This window comes from Saccostrea cucullata, unplaced genomic scaffold (genome assembly GCF_032062105.1).
Source record: "Saccostrea cucullata isolate Sc308-1 unplaced genomic scaffold, CSIRO_AGI_Scuc_v1 ctg1788, whole genome shotgun sequence".
Lineage (NCBI taxonomy): Eukaryota > Metazoa > Mollusca > Bivalvia > Ostreida > Ostreidae > Saccostrea > Saccostrea cuccullata.
The window spans coordinates 62,014-74,224 of NW_026939885.1; the positions used below are offsets into that span (position 1 = coordinate 62,014).

Consider the following 12,211-nt stretch of genomic DNA (forward strand, 5'->3'; position numbering starts at 1 on the left):
CAAGGTCAAGGTCAAAGGGTCAAAGTTCTTGGTATCCTATGAAGGGTCTTTTCACAAAAATTACATATGTGAAGTATGAAGACCCTACCCCTTACCGTTCAAAAGTTATGGCCAAGGTTAAAGTTTTTTCATAAGTACGGAAATCTCCAAGGTCAAGGTCAAAAGGTCAAGGTTGGTGGTATCCATGAAAGGTCTTGCCACAAAGAATACATATGTGAAGTATAAATTTCCTGGTAACTACTGTTTAAAAGATATGGCCAAAGTAAAAGTTTGGAATTTTTGTGTTAAAGTGGGTCAAACTCCAAGGTCAAGGTCAAAAGGTCAAAGTTGGTGGTACCCAAAGAAAGGTCTTGTCACAAGGAATACGCATGTACAATATGAAATTCATAGCTCCACTAAATCAAAAGTTATGGGCACGGTTAAAGTTTTTGCGGACAAACAGACAAATAGAGAGACAGACAGAGAGACAGCTAGACAGACAGAGAGACAGACAGACAGCTAGACGGACGGACACGACAAAAACTATATACCCCCGAAACTTCGTTTACGGGAGCATAAAAATAAACGTGAAAATCAAACGCGCAATCTATTGGCTCTTTCACAATCCGGAATTATGTCATTCCTGTTTGCTTTGGGTTTTCGTCTCGCCTCTACCTGACTCTACCGGAAAGTTCATATTCAACAGATCGGAGCATTTCGACATTACAAGTGTAAAAGATGGCAGACAGAACCGTTGTTGTCGCAGTGGACGGTAGTGATCAGGCAGACAAGGCCTTTAAGTGTAAGTTTATTTTATTTTTTTATCTTAAACACAACGAGAGAATGTCAAATAACAGTTTAAACCGTCTCTATATTTTTAGCTATTCGACATAGTGACGACGTATTGGGTTAATCACCTGTAAAGAATTTCGGTTAGGGTACCTCGTTTTTTAAAACGACCTTTGAGGAAATGACATAGGAGGAAAAATTTACTTGTGCAGCCATTTTCCCCCTTTTATATTTGAGATCAGTAAGTTCTTATCGCGATAAGTGATGAGATCCTGTGGGTGTGTCATTTTGACCTTCAAGCTTTAGGGAGGTGTCTCTATTAAACAGTCTGGAATCATTTTTTCTATCTCTGGTCCATTTAAAGGTCTTTTGAAAATAAATTCCAAGAAGTGAATATTGATCTTATGTTTGGTGTTCATTTAGGTAGAGTGGGTTGGTTTTTTTTTATTTTAAATACATCATGACACACGTGTACAAGATTCCTGTGGTGTGTTAGGCCTAATGAATGACTCGACCTAAAATATCACATTCAGTAGAGTAGTTCCTATTCATATAACTTACCTCAGGTATTTGACCTAGATGTAAATATAGGTCAGATAAGTAGGGTATTGTCCTCACAAAGTTAAGTGCCTGGGAGCTTGTAGTTCCTGGATCAGGAAAGTGAATGACAGGACGAAAGAAAATCTGAGAAATCATTTATAAAAGTTGACCCAGCTCAAATTGTTCCTTAACATGCTTAATATTCATAATGATTAAACTTTCTTAAAAAAAATAAAAATATCTTATTGAATTAAATCTGATGGGTTAATTAAAGGACTTAACCTTAGGACTGGTAAAACAACTATTTTTTTTTATGGTTTAAGAACTTTGAGTTTGACAAACATGAATCCTGCAAGCTGAATTTATGCTAGTGAGATTGTAATCTCTGTTGAGATTCTAATGGCTGTCCAGAGATTCTGCGGGCGTCAGTCCAAATATCTAGCCCAGCAGAATCTCAACAGAGATTAGTGAGATTGTAAATTTAAAAAAAATCCTAACATGTTCTAGGAAATGATTTGTAGATAGTGCCCAGGAATTGTAAAGATTATTCCTTTGGAAGTTATGAATGAAAACAGAATTACCCTCTACCCCAGGGCAGGGTTGTCCATAAGACCCGATTTACTGCCTAGTATGATGTTATCCTCTGGTCATTTTGGTATTCCCCCTAAAACCCTTGTTAGGGGAGGGATTCCAATCCTCCCCTCTGGCCTCTACTGTTTAAATGTTCCCTGGTATTTCAGCCCTGTCAAGGTATAAACTTTGCCCTAGCTATACTTCACAACAAATCGTATTTGGCAGACAGGTGCAACGGAATGAAGGAATAATAACAATAACAATTGACAGCATTTATTTATACATTAATTCCCCATGTGTTGGTTTACTAGGGAATGTGCAGTATAACAGATTTTTCTTCCCAGTACACAAATATCCATCAAGCCTCTGTGAATGCCACACATAGGGTTGTCTATTGCCTTGTCAAACTAACAACTGGTATTTGGCCTGGAGGTAAAGATTTTATTAGTGTAGATGTGGCCTGTCTAACTGAAATTAAAGCTATTAATCCCAAATCCTAGAGTGAAATATGTAGGAATTGATTTTCCTATGAGAAATGAGTTTCACAAATTTCCTTCCATAGGGTTATTTAAAAAAAAAAAAGATTTGTTCACAGTTGTTGTAATAAATGCATGGTACATGACATTTAATAGAGATATATAAATTTTTAAATGGAAAAAAAGTTAGCAATGCATGGACATCTTTAAACTAGTTCACATAATATGATTAAGATGTTTTTAATTCTTCAAGTTTAAAGATCAGATATATTGTCCGATTGCCATGTGATAAAACTAAAATTAGCATATCGACATTTTAATCAGTTTAAAGTCTAAGGTATAAATTTACATATGAATATGAACATAATAAATGGAGCTTAATGTTGTTGTCTTATAAAAATCATTTGTTATACGCCCGTCTTAAGACGGGACGTATTATGTTATAGGCTTCATGTCCGTCCGTCCGTCTGTCCGTCCGTCCGTCTGTCCGTCTGTCCATTCCTGTCCGGCTCATAACTTGAATACTATTAGGTCTAGGATTATCAAACTTTGTCAACTTATACTTCTTGGGTAGACGGTGTGTCGCGCACAAAAAGTAGGTCGCTATGACCTTTAATAAAGATGCTATGGCCAAATATGGAAAAATCCTGTCCGGCTCATAACTAGAAAACTATATGACCTAGAGCTTTCAAACTTGGCAAAAGTATACATCTAAAGTAGAAGGTGTGTCACAGCCCATTCAAGGTCATTGTGACCTTTAATTAAAGTGAATTTTAAAAAAAAAAACTAAGTTTTTTAAATTCTTTATTGCATAATCCTAAAAAATGTAAAAATATAGTTGTATCCTTATTAAAAAATGTTTAATTTAGTAAAAACTTATTTTTTCATTATATACTTTACAGCAATCTGTAACAAATGTTTATGCTTTGAGAGGAATTCAGTTTGTCCCATGGGCATAATTATCAAGCACTGGTCAAGAAGAATTTTGATAGCAGAAATTTGCATGTCAAATTAGAGAGAAATTAATGAGTTTATTGTCAGGAGCTAAGAGCAACTCTAGATCTGATGGAGCTGTAATCTTAATTTATCTCTTGGGAGTTGGGCAAAAAGAAATGGCCTCATAGTTGCTTGTGTTAATTAAGAGTTCTTGATGGCTAGTCCAGATAAAGATCTTTCAATTGGTGAAATGTAATTAAAACAAATTGATGTTTTAGTGTATGATTTAAAATAAATTAGTATTGTATAATATGATTAAAACTTATTATACATGTGTTCATTGAAAAAAAAAATTATGTTTCAATTTTTAGGTCACCTGAGTAAACTCAGGTGACCTATTGCTATCCGTTTTCGTCCGTCGTCGTGCGTCGTCCGTCGTCCGTCGTGCGCCGTGCGTTAACATTTGAACATTTTCAGCTTCTTCTCTGCAACCACTGAACCAATTTCAACCAAATTTGGCACAAAGCATCTATGGGTGAAGGGGAACAAAAATTGTGAATTTCATGGTCCCTCCCCCCTGGGGCCAGGGGTGTGACCAGGACCACTAAAATTAGTGCAATCTTTAAAAATCTTCTTCTTTACTCCTGGACATCAAGCAGTCAAACTGTTTGCATGATTGTAATCAGCAATGAGTCCTCTACCAAAATTGTGAAATTCATGGCCCTGGGGTCAGGGGTTCAAGTGCTAGGGCGGGGCTCAATAAGTAGGTAGTGAAAATGCATTATTTCTTTGAAAATCTTCTTCTCTGCTCCTGGGTATTAAATAAACCAACTAAGTACATAGTTGTGATGAGCAAGAGTGCCTCTACCAAAATTGTGAATTTTATGGCCCAAGGGTCAGGGGTTCTGGTGTAAGGGTGGGGCTCTATTGATTATATAGTGAAAATACATGAATTCTTTGAAAATCTTCTTCTCTGCTCCTGGGTATTAAATAAACTAACTAAGTACATAGTTATAATGAGCAAGAGTGCCTCTACCAAAATTGTGAAATTTATGGCCCCAGGGTCAGGGGTTCTTGTTTTAGGGTGGGGCTCTAATAGTGAAATGCATGAATTCTTTGAACATCTTATCCTTTGCTTTTGGTTAATATACTAATGACCTAATTACATATTTAAGGCCAGGATTTATTTTATTTTCAGTTTTACAAACCCTTTGCTCAAGGTTTTGAATTTTCAGGGAAAAAAATAAAACAATTTTTTTTCTTTCCGATGTCAAATTTGAGTCGGGATCGAGATTTCAAATTTATGAACTCGCACTTCCGGTTTAACATGAAACGGCGGGTAAAAAAGCTAGATCTGAGCTTGGTTTAGTGTAAAATTCATCGAAACAAGTGCCATTCAAAACGTTTCACCCGTTCAAAGGACAAATAAAATGTTGAAGACTTTGCTGCACAATGACATGCTGGTGAGATAATTATGTATTCGTTTCAAAAGTATCTGTAAACTATTTTCCTCCTTCAGGTTTCTAAACTGCCCATGGTAGCTATTGCATATTGCCAGCGACATTGTTACAGTTTAGGTCTCTGTTATAGCTTACAGTCTAAGCATCATTCTTCAAAAAAAGGTTGATTATGCATCAGATGTAATGAATAAAACTATGGGAGAAGTTAAGTCCATTTGAGGTGAAATAAACAATAACCTGAAGAAATACACAAAAAAAAAATTCAACTATTAAAAGGCGACAAGAATATACAAATATATACAGGCAAGTAGTATCAATTGTATCAGCCAGAAAAATTATTTTACACTTAATTGAAAAAATGTTCACCATACTTCCCAATACTCCCTGTCTGTTTTATGATAGGAATTATAATTTTAGGCATCAAGTAAATTTTAGAAAGTTGTCTACACATTCACCTAACACATATGTAAAAAATGAAGATAAATTGAAAGACTTTTAAAGAATTGATTTTTTAAAAAATATTTTAACCAACATCACAAAATTTATATAACTGGCCCAAACTGGCAGATGATGAAATAAGCAATTAAATGTTCTACTTTCCTATTTGTAAGTATTACGTGTCCAGTTGTAAGGAGCCTATTAGAATGGCATAAAAAAAGAATGCACAAATGTTTATTATTGATTTATCAAAAATCATGTTCATAACTAAACCTAAACATTAAAAAAATGCTGGCCTTATAATGAAGAAAGAAGTCTCTTTCAAAATAGATAATTTCAGGGCCGCTGGGTCAGGGGTACCACGGGGGTACTTGACTAAAATTAGATTAATGCTTTGAAATCTGCCCTTTGATAAGCAATGGTGCCTCCTTCAAAATTTGTGAATTTCATGGCCTTTTGATTAAAACACGAACCAAATACAATCACTGGAAAGTTGTTACATGATACTCAGGTGACCTATAAGGCCCGTGGGCCTCTTGTTATATATTTGCAACAAATTGCAGTCATGTTATAGTCTGAAGAATAATTTATGTTTGATTTTTATCAGACTAGCATTTCATAAAATATGCAATAAACTATTTAAAGCTGCAGATGGATATTGTTATGCTCTAACACAACCAGTTTAGAATTATATGGTGTATTATTTTTTATAATCAGTCCATACACTGTAACTAAGGCTCTTAGAGAAGTATGATAAGAAATGGAAATTACATAATTGAAATCTGTGTCAATCTGTTAATCAAGGCTACCTGATTTTCTTGCATCCTAACCAATTCATGATTATTGAACAATATTTGACGGGCGTATCATGCTGTGGCGGGGCACTTTATTTTATTAATGACCCATGTAAAGCACATCATCACAACATCCTTTTAATAAATGGTAACTAAACCGGTTTTAAATATTCAATCAGAATGATTATGACCTAGCTAGTTTGTACCAGCAAGGTATAAGTAATACCACCCCCCCCCCAAAAAAAAAACTGGTACTCTTTTCATTTATTACATCTGAGTTGTCAGTTAGGTCCATATTATTTAAGTGTAAGTGTTTACTGTTTACAGCTAGTCTCTGCTTGTAAGCACTTGTAATACTAACTAAATAATACTAATGTAATACTAATACTAACTAAAGCAGATGCTAAAAAGTCATCTATTCATTTAAAATGCATGTTGACCGCTTGAAGGAAGTATTTTGCACAAGGACTCGACAGATTTATGAAAAGTATGGTGTAATATCATTCCCCCCTAAAGAAATGCCTTGGGGGGGGGGGGGGTATGTTATTGTAAGAAAAAAACTTTTTTAAGATACAAATTAACACAGTATATTTTGATAATGCAATGATTAAACAAATCTAGAGGACGTTTATTTTTCACTTGAGAAATTAAGAATATGCTGGTCACAATTTTTTAAGGGTTTTTGTCACATAATGACATTAAAAATCTATTTAAGACATATACAGTGTGCAAAAGCGATCACAAATCAGTGTAATTTTCTCTCACATACTGAACAGAATTTGTGATCCTGTCCCATGCATGCAAAAAAAGTATTGACAATATCTGGCCATTATCGTAAATCACCTAATTATTACAGTACTCTATAAATAGTTTTAGGAGACTCTATGTTTGGTACAGTACTTCAAAAACAGATAGTTAAATATTATGCCAGTGCATGTACCTATTATGATGTTGAACTAAGAGCTCTGACTTCAACATCTGTCGCCATATAATGACATGTGTTGCATCCAGTGTGATTAGACCTTATAAACTATTTGGACACTGTTATACCTATAATATTTGTAGTAATTAGGTTCAACAGTATGCATGGTATGCGATATGCATATTACGTAATTTCAAAGTTAATTATCCAGCTGTTTATAGCTTTAAGCATTAAACAGAAAGGTGTAAAAAAGAATGTTTGATAAATGTGTATGCTGTAACTTAGCCTACATGAATAAATGAAGCCGGTATGAAAATTGTGTGAAGATATGGTACAACTGGTACAGTAATGTATATTCAAAAGTATGCCATGCCATGGACATGTAGTACTGAAGGTGAAAAGGTCATGAGCTAATTCATTTAGCTGTTCCTCTGAAATTTGAGGACAATTAAAATTTGCGTAGAAGAAAAGTTATGGAATTAGAGGCTGTTTTATTTTTTTAATTTCCTTAAAATTATATAACTATGGCAACTATAGGCTATAGTACTGAAATTTGAATGAATTTCATTTTTTGTGAGGAAGGAAAGTAAATGTAGGTTTGACAATTTATAGTAAGACATAGCTGAGAAGAAGAGCAGGAATAAATCACTGTCACTTTGAAGTGTCCTTCTTGACTTCTGCCTGCAGGCGTACAGCGTCGCGTACTGAATAAATGCTCATACTGAATAAACACGCACTCAAATAGGAAAGTTATAGGTGACCTCTATTCAAACGAATATCTCGTAATCATTAGAAATTCCTTTCTAGAATATTGTAGCTGTTTTAATTATTTAATTTCAGTGTCATGCATATACCTTATTTATTACAAATTTATTCAAGTGTATGTATACACATTCAGTTTTGCCATATTATATGTAACACTGTTCTTCCATGAGGTGCAGGGAAGGATTTCCTGAATATGCACTTGCAGGAAATTATTTTTATAAAGACAGCAAAACTGACATGAACAATTGATCTATTTATAGTCTGTGCTTGATTTAACCCAGGTTAAACCAAGTTCAGTGGTAAAGCTAGTCTAGATATCGCCTGACTGGGTATATTGATTAAAAGTGATATTTACCTCAGACACAATTCACTTCATTATTCATTGTGAAAACACATCTCTTTTAATGTGTTAACCCTGTTTTAAGACACTATTTAGTCATGTTCAGTCTGTCTAAAGGGTTTTCATCGTGTGTCATTTCCGTCCCATTTCTGACTTTAATTAATGGTGGTTGTAAAACCATTAAAGCAAAGTATAAAAGTGACATCAATAAATTGTGTCAAGCTTAAATTCTGTGGATTTAGGTACCACTAATTGTCAATGTTTTGTAGAAATGGGAAAAAATACAATACATGTAATAAGGTAGTGATATAAAATGCAGTCTTGTGTAAATCTGTTTGTTGATATCCAATATAATTTAATTTGTTGATATCCAATATAATTTGCCAATTCTTTTATCAATTTGATCACTTGCTCTCTCTTTTTTTTAAAAAAAATTTGAAAAGGGGGGGGGTGCTACCCATTTGGTGCTTCTTTTAAACTGTACCAATTTTTCAGTGTTTTTCTTTTGAAGGGTATTGCGAGAATGTGTATCGTGCAGGAGACCATGTTATTGTGGTATTTGGAGCAGAATACAAAGTTTCTTTCATGCGTAAGTATAAAAAATTACATGTTACTAAAGATTTTAAATGTTACTTCATTTCTAAGAAGTGCACAAAAAATAATTATCCAACATTTTCAAAGAAATAGGCAAAAGTGATCAGCATTTGAAATTGGCTAAGTCTCCTTAAGTGTTAGTGTGTTTCACATATATGTGTAATATTCTGATTTGCATTTGGTTAATACAAATTGAATTACTTACCAGGTAACAAATTTGGTAGAATTGCCTTTTTAACAAGCTTTTAAAAAGTAATAGTCATTTATTACAAAGAGAGTTATCTCTCTTATCAGAGGGTTGATGAACCTTAAGTATTTTTGACCTTTGATTGACAGCTGGGCAGGTGTCTGAGACCAGGCTGAAGGAGATTCAGGATGAGATGTCCAAAGAACACCAGAGAGTGGAGGCCCTGACCAATAAATATGTCTCGCAGCTCAGAGAAAGAAATGTGAGTATCAACCCACGGGCTAATGTCTGATCTCAACCAGTTTTACTTAAGGAATTAATTGTGGAAAAGTAAGGCAGAGATCAGAAGAGAGCTCAGCTAAGTTTTATGGTTCCTGGATCATTGCAGAACATTTTGGATTTTTTTTTGAGTAGTCAGTGTGTACACTTGCTAGGGGTGGGATGATACACCGATACATACCGATATTTTCCTCCAAGATACGGTTTACGATACAAGCATTCAAATATCGGTATGAAACGATACACGAACGACCTATCCAAAAAATTGAAAATGAAAGTACCTGTCCTTGGAAAATGGCGGCTTGTACAAAGCGAAGAGATGATGTTGATATTGAAAACACACTTTAGAACTAATAAGTCGTTGGTTAGGGGTAAAACGTTTTCACTTTTAAGCGGCCTCGGAAGATTGGGCAAGAAAAGTTCAGTATGTAATACGTGCTATACACAGAAAATATCGTTTCCAGAACATTTGATATATTACAGTGTAATTGTTAGTCCATCTCGTACTTTTTTTTGTAATCTCAACTTGGCTACAGACTTTCAGCAATGAATTAATAATAATGTAAATGTGATCGATGTTTTTTAAATAAATTTTTAGTCAGTGTTCTCGGATGAACTACACAACTATTTGTAAACAACTTCTGAAGAGTAATTTTGTAATAATAATATGTACATGTATTAATGTTTTTGTAAAGTTTTAGTCAATGAAATTGATGAACTTCAAGTATTAATTTCAAAGCAAACATAATTTGATATAGAATAACTTGTTGATTTAATGTCATGACAAAAAAAAAGAAATAAAATATTAATTTTTTTGAATAATTTATAATTTATCATAATATCGAGATACGTATCATATCATGCCAATGTATCGAGATATGTATTGTATCGCACGATGTGTGTATCGTCCTACCCCTAACACTTGCACAGAAATTTAAAACCTTTAACAAATACTTTATGCAAGCAGTATCTATTGTTGCTACTTGTTTGTGCACAAATTACCTTTTAACAAAAGTCTGTGAAATAAGGGCAGCAATCAAATAAAAAATCTGTGTCAGTGAGTTAAAGGGATTTTCAGAAAGCAAGTTCTTCAGAAATCATTCCCAGATTGATGTGTCAATACATTGTGTACTCAAGTTCCTATTTAAAATGATAACATTGAACACAATATTTGTCAAAAGGGCTTTGAATCTGCATTATTTCCTGTCAAAATATAAACCTGATCTGGTGATGAAGAAAAAAATGTAAGAAATATTAAGTACCGTATATACTCCCTATAAGTCGGATTTTTTGGAGTTAAGCTCTTGTCTAAAACGCTATGTCCGACTTATAGGCGAGCTATAAAACGAATGGTATTATATGAGGTCAGTCCCTCTGATATATCAGCTTATTAAATACAACCGACTTATAGGCGGACCGACTTATAGGCGAGTATATACGGTAGATAATATATAATGATACAACCCATTTTACAGATCAAGGGGGAGGCAACTCCAATCACTGGAAAGAAACCAGAGGAAGCCATCATTTCTAAAGCGGAGGAGGTAGGAGCAGCTATGATCGTCATGGGAACCCGGGGCCTAGGAACAATTCGTCGCACCTTGATGGGCAGCGTCAGCGATTACATCGTACACCACGCAAGGATACCAGTGATTGTGGTCCGCGATTCATGATCACACAACTAGGATTTAAACACATGATGCCGCAATAATTCTTCAAAAAGTTTCTTTACACCTAGGAGCTTTTAATTTCTGTTTCTTCATTGTCCATTTTTTGTTGTTTGTTAGTGTTCACATAGATTTTTTTTGGTAGTGCAATTAACAAGTAAGAGATTTTTGAAATATTGCTTGCTATTAGGTAGTGCTCAAAGCCAAATTGATATCCAAAGTTATTGTCAATAATGAAATTGATGTTGAATAAGTAGAAAGATAATTATGGACATTACTGAATTGTCTTGTAGACTTTTTTTAATCTTCCCTATTATCAAGTTTATTTGATTTTTAAGAAGGTGGATGATATAGAAATTAATATCTGTATTTATAAAGTAATTGAATTTATAACTAAGGTAGATACATATATATGATAATACTTAATAAAACAACACAAAAATACTTTTTAAAAATATATACATCCTTCTATAGTAGTTTATTATTATTTTTTTTTTTTTTTAGAATTTTACTTTCAATATAGGACTATTTTTCAAACGTCATACTTTTTTTCATTGAAAGCTACTTACAAGAATTTAAAGTGTGGTCTTCAAACAAAACAGAAATTTGTGTCAGATGTTAGACTTCTGTATAGGTTGTTAACTGTTTGTGACTAGAAGAAAAGAAAACTACATACCAGTACATGTGTTATCTAATTAAAGTGTACCAAGATTTCTTGTTTTGGAAGACTGCATTTAATCTATCACATTGTTCACATATTTAACCGAGATTTTCATTGTCCAAACAAAAGATATCAGGATTTTTTTTTGAGGATTTTTTTTTTTTCGCTCTCTGTGTCATATTTTTCACAACATTTGTTGATCTTTGTGTAAAGATTTTTTTATATAAACATCCAGCACCAGAGTGGTTCCATTGAGATCTTTTATACTTGTCAAGTTTTTCATACTTATATACTTGTAGAGGGACTTAGAAATGAGGATATATGTACAACGATTTTTTTGTCTGATTTTGACACAGGACCTTCACTGATTTACGTAGAATGAACTTGTACTTCTAAGTTACCGGAGTAGACATAGTATGTATAAGAGTGAATTAGAACTCTAGCTGTATTCTCTACAATTCTTTACACAGAGAATCTCAACTCAAAACACAGTCTTGTGTATAAAGAAGTAGGTGATAGTAAATAAAACAATTTCCTATACACTGTGGTCTTTTTATGTGTTTGTTTTGAATGCAGATAAGACTGACATGGGAATGGGGCGTGGTGTGATTTTGAAAAGCTGATTTCATGGAAACATCACAGTTGTGTGAACGTTTTCAAGGCCAACCAGGGTTTTTTTTTTAATCCTTGTATATGCACTCAATACCACTCTTTTCCTTTGAAAAACAACCTCTGAGTTATACAAGTCAACATACATGTATCTGAAAAAAATATCTTTGATGCAAAGCAATAGAATTAAATTATTTTCAAA

At 33.8% G+C, this 12,211-nt stretch overlaps 1 protein-coding gene across 1 annotated transcript; it reads left to right on the forward strand.

The window, feature by feature from the left end:
- Positions 1–634: 634 nt before the first annotated feature.
- Positions 635–11,940, forward strand: LOC134254218 (universal stress protein in QAH/OAS sulfhydrylase 3'region-like). Its single transcript, XM_062736770.1, has 4 exons — positions 635–781; positions 8,524–8,601; positions 8,943–9,055; positions 10,548–11,940. Exons 1-4 carry the CDS (start codon positions 718–720, stop codon positions 10,743–10,745), a joined length of 453 nt encoding a protein of 150 aa, XP_062592754.1. The 5' UTR covers positions 635–717; the 3' UTR covers positions 10,746–11,940.
- The last annotated feature ends 271 nt before the right edge of the window (positions 11,941–12,211 follow it).

Coding starts and splice junctions, on each gene's coding strand:
- LOC134254218 (XM_062736770.1), top strand. CDS start 718: ATGGCAGACAGAACCGTTGTTGTCGCAGTGGACGGTAGTGATCAGGCA. Junction 782..8,523: donor GGCAGACAAGGCCTTTAAGT/GTAAGTTTATTT, acceptor TTTCTTTTGAAG/GGTATTGCGAGAATGTGTAT. Junction 8,602..8,942: donor ATACAAAGTTTCTTTCATGC/GTAAGTATAAAA, acceptor TTTGATTGACAG/CTGGGCAGGTGTCTGAGACC.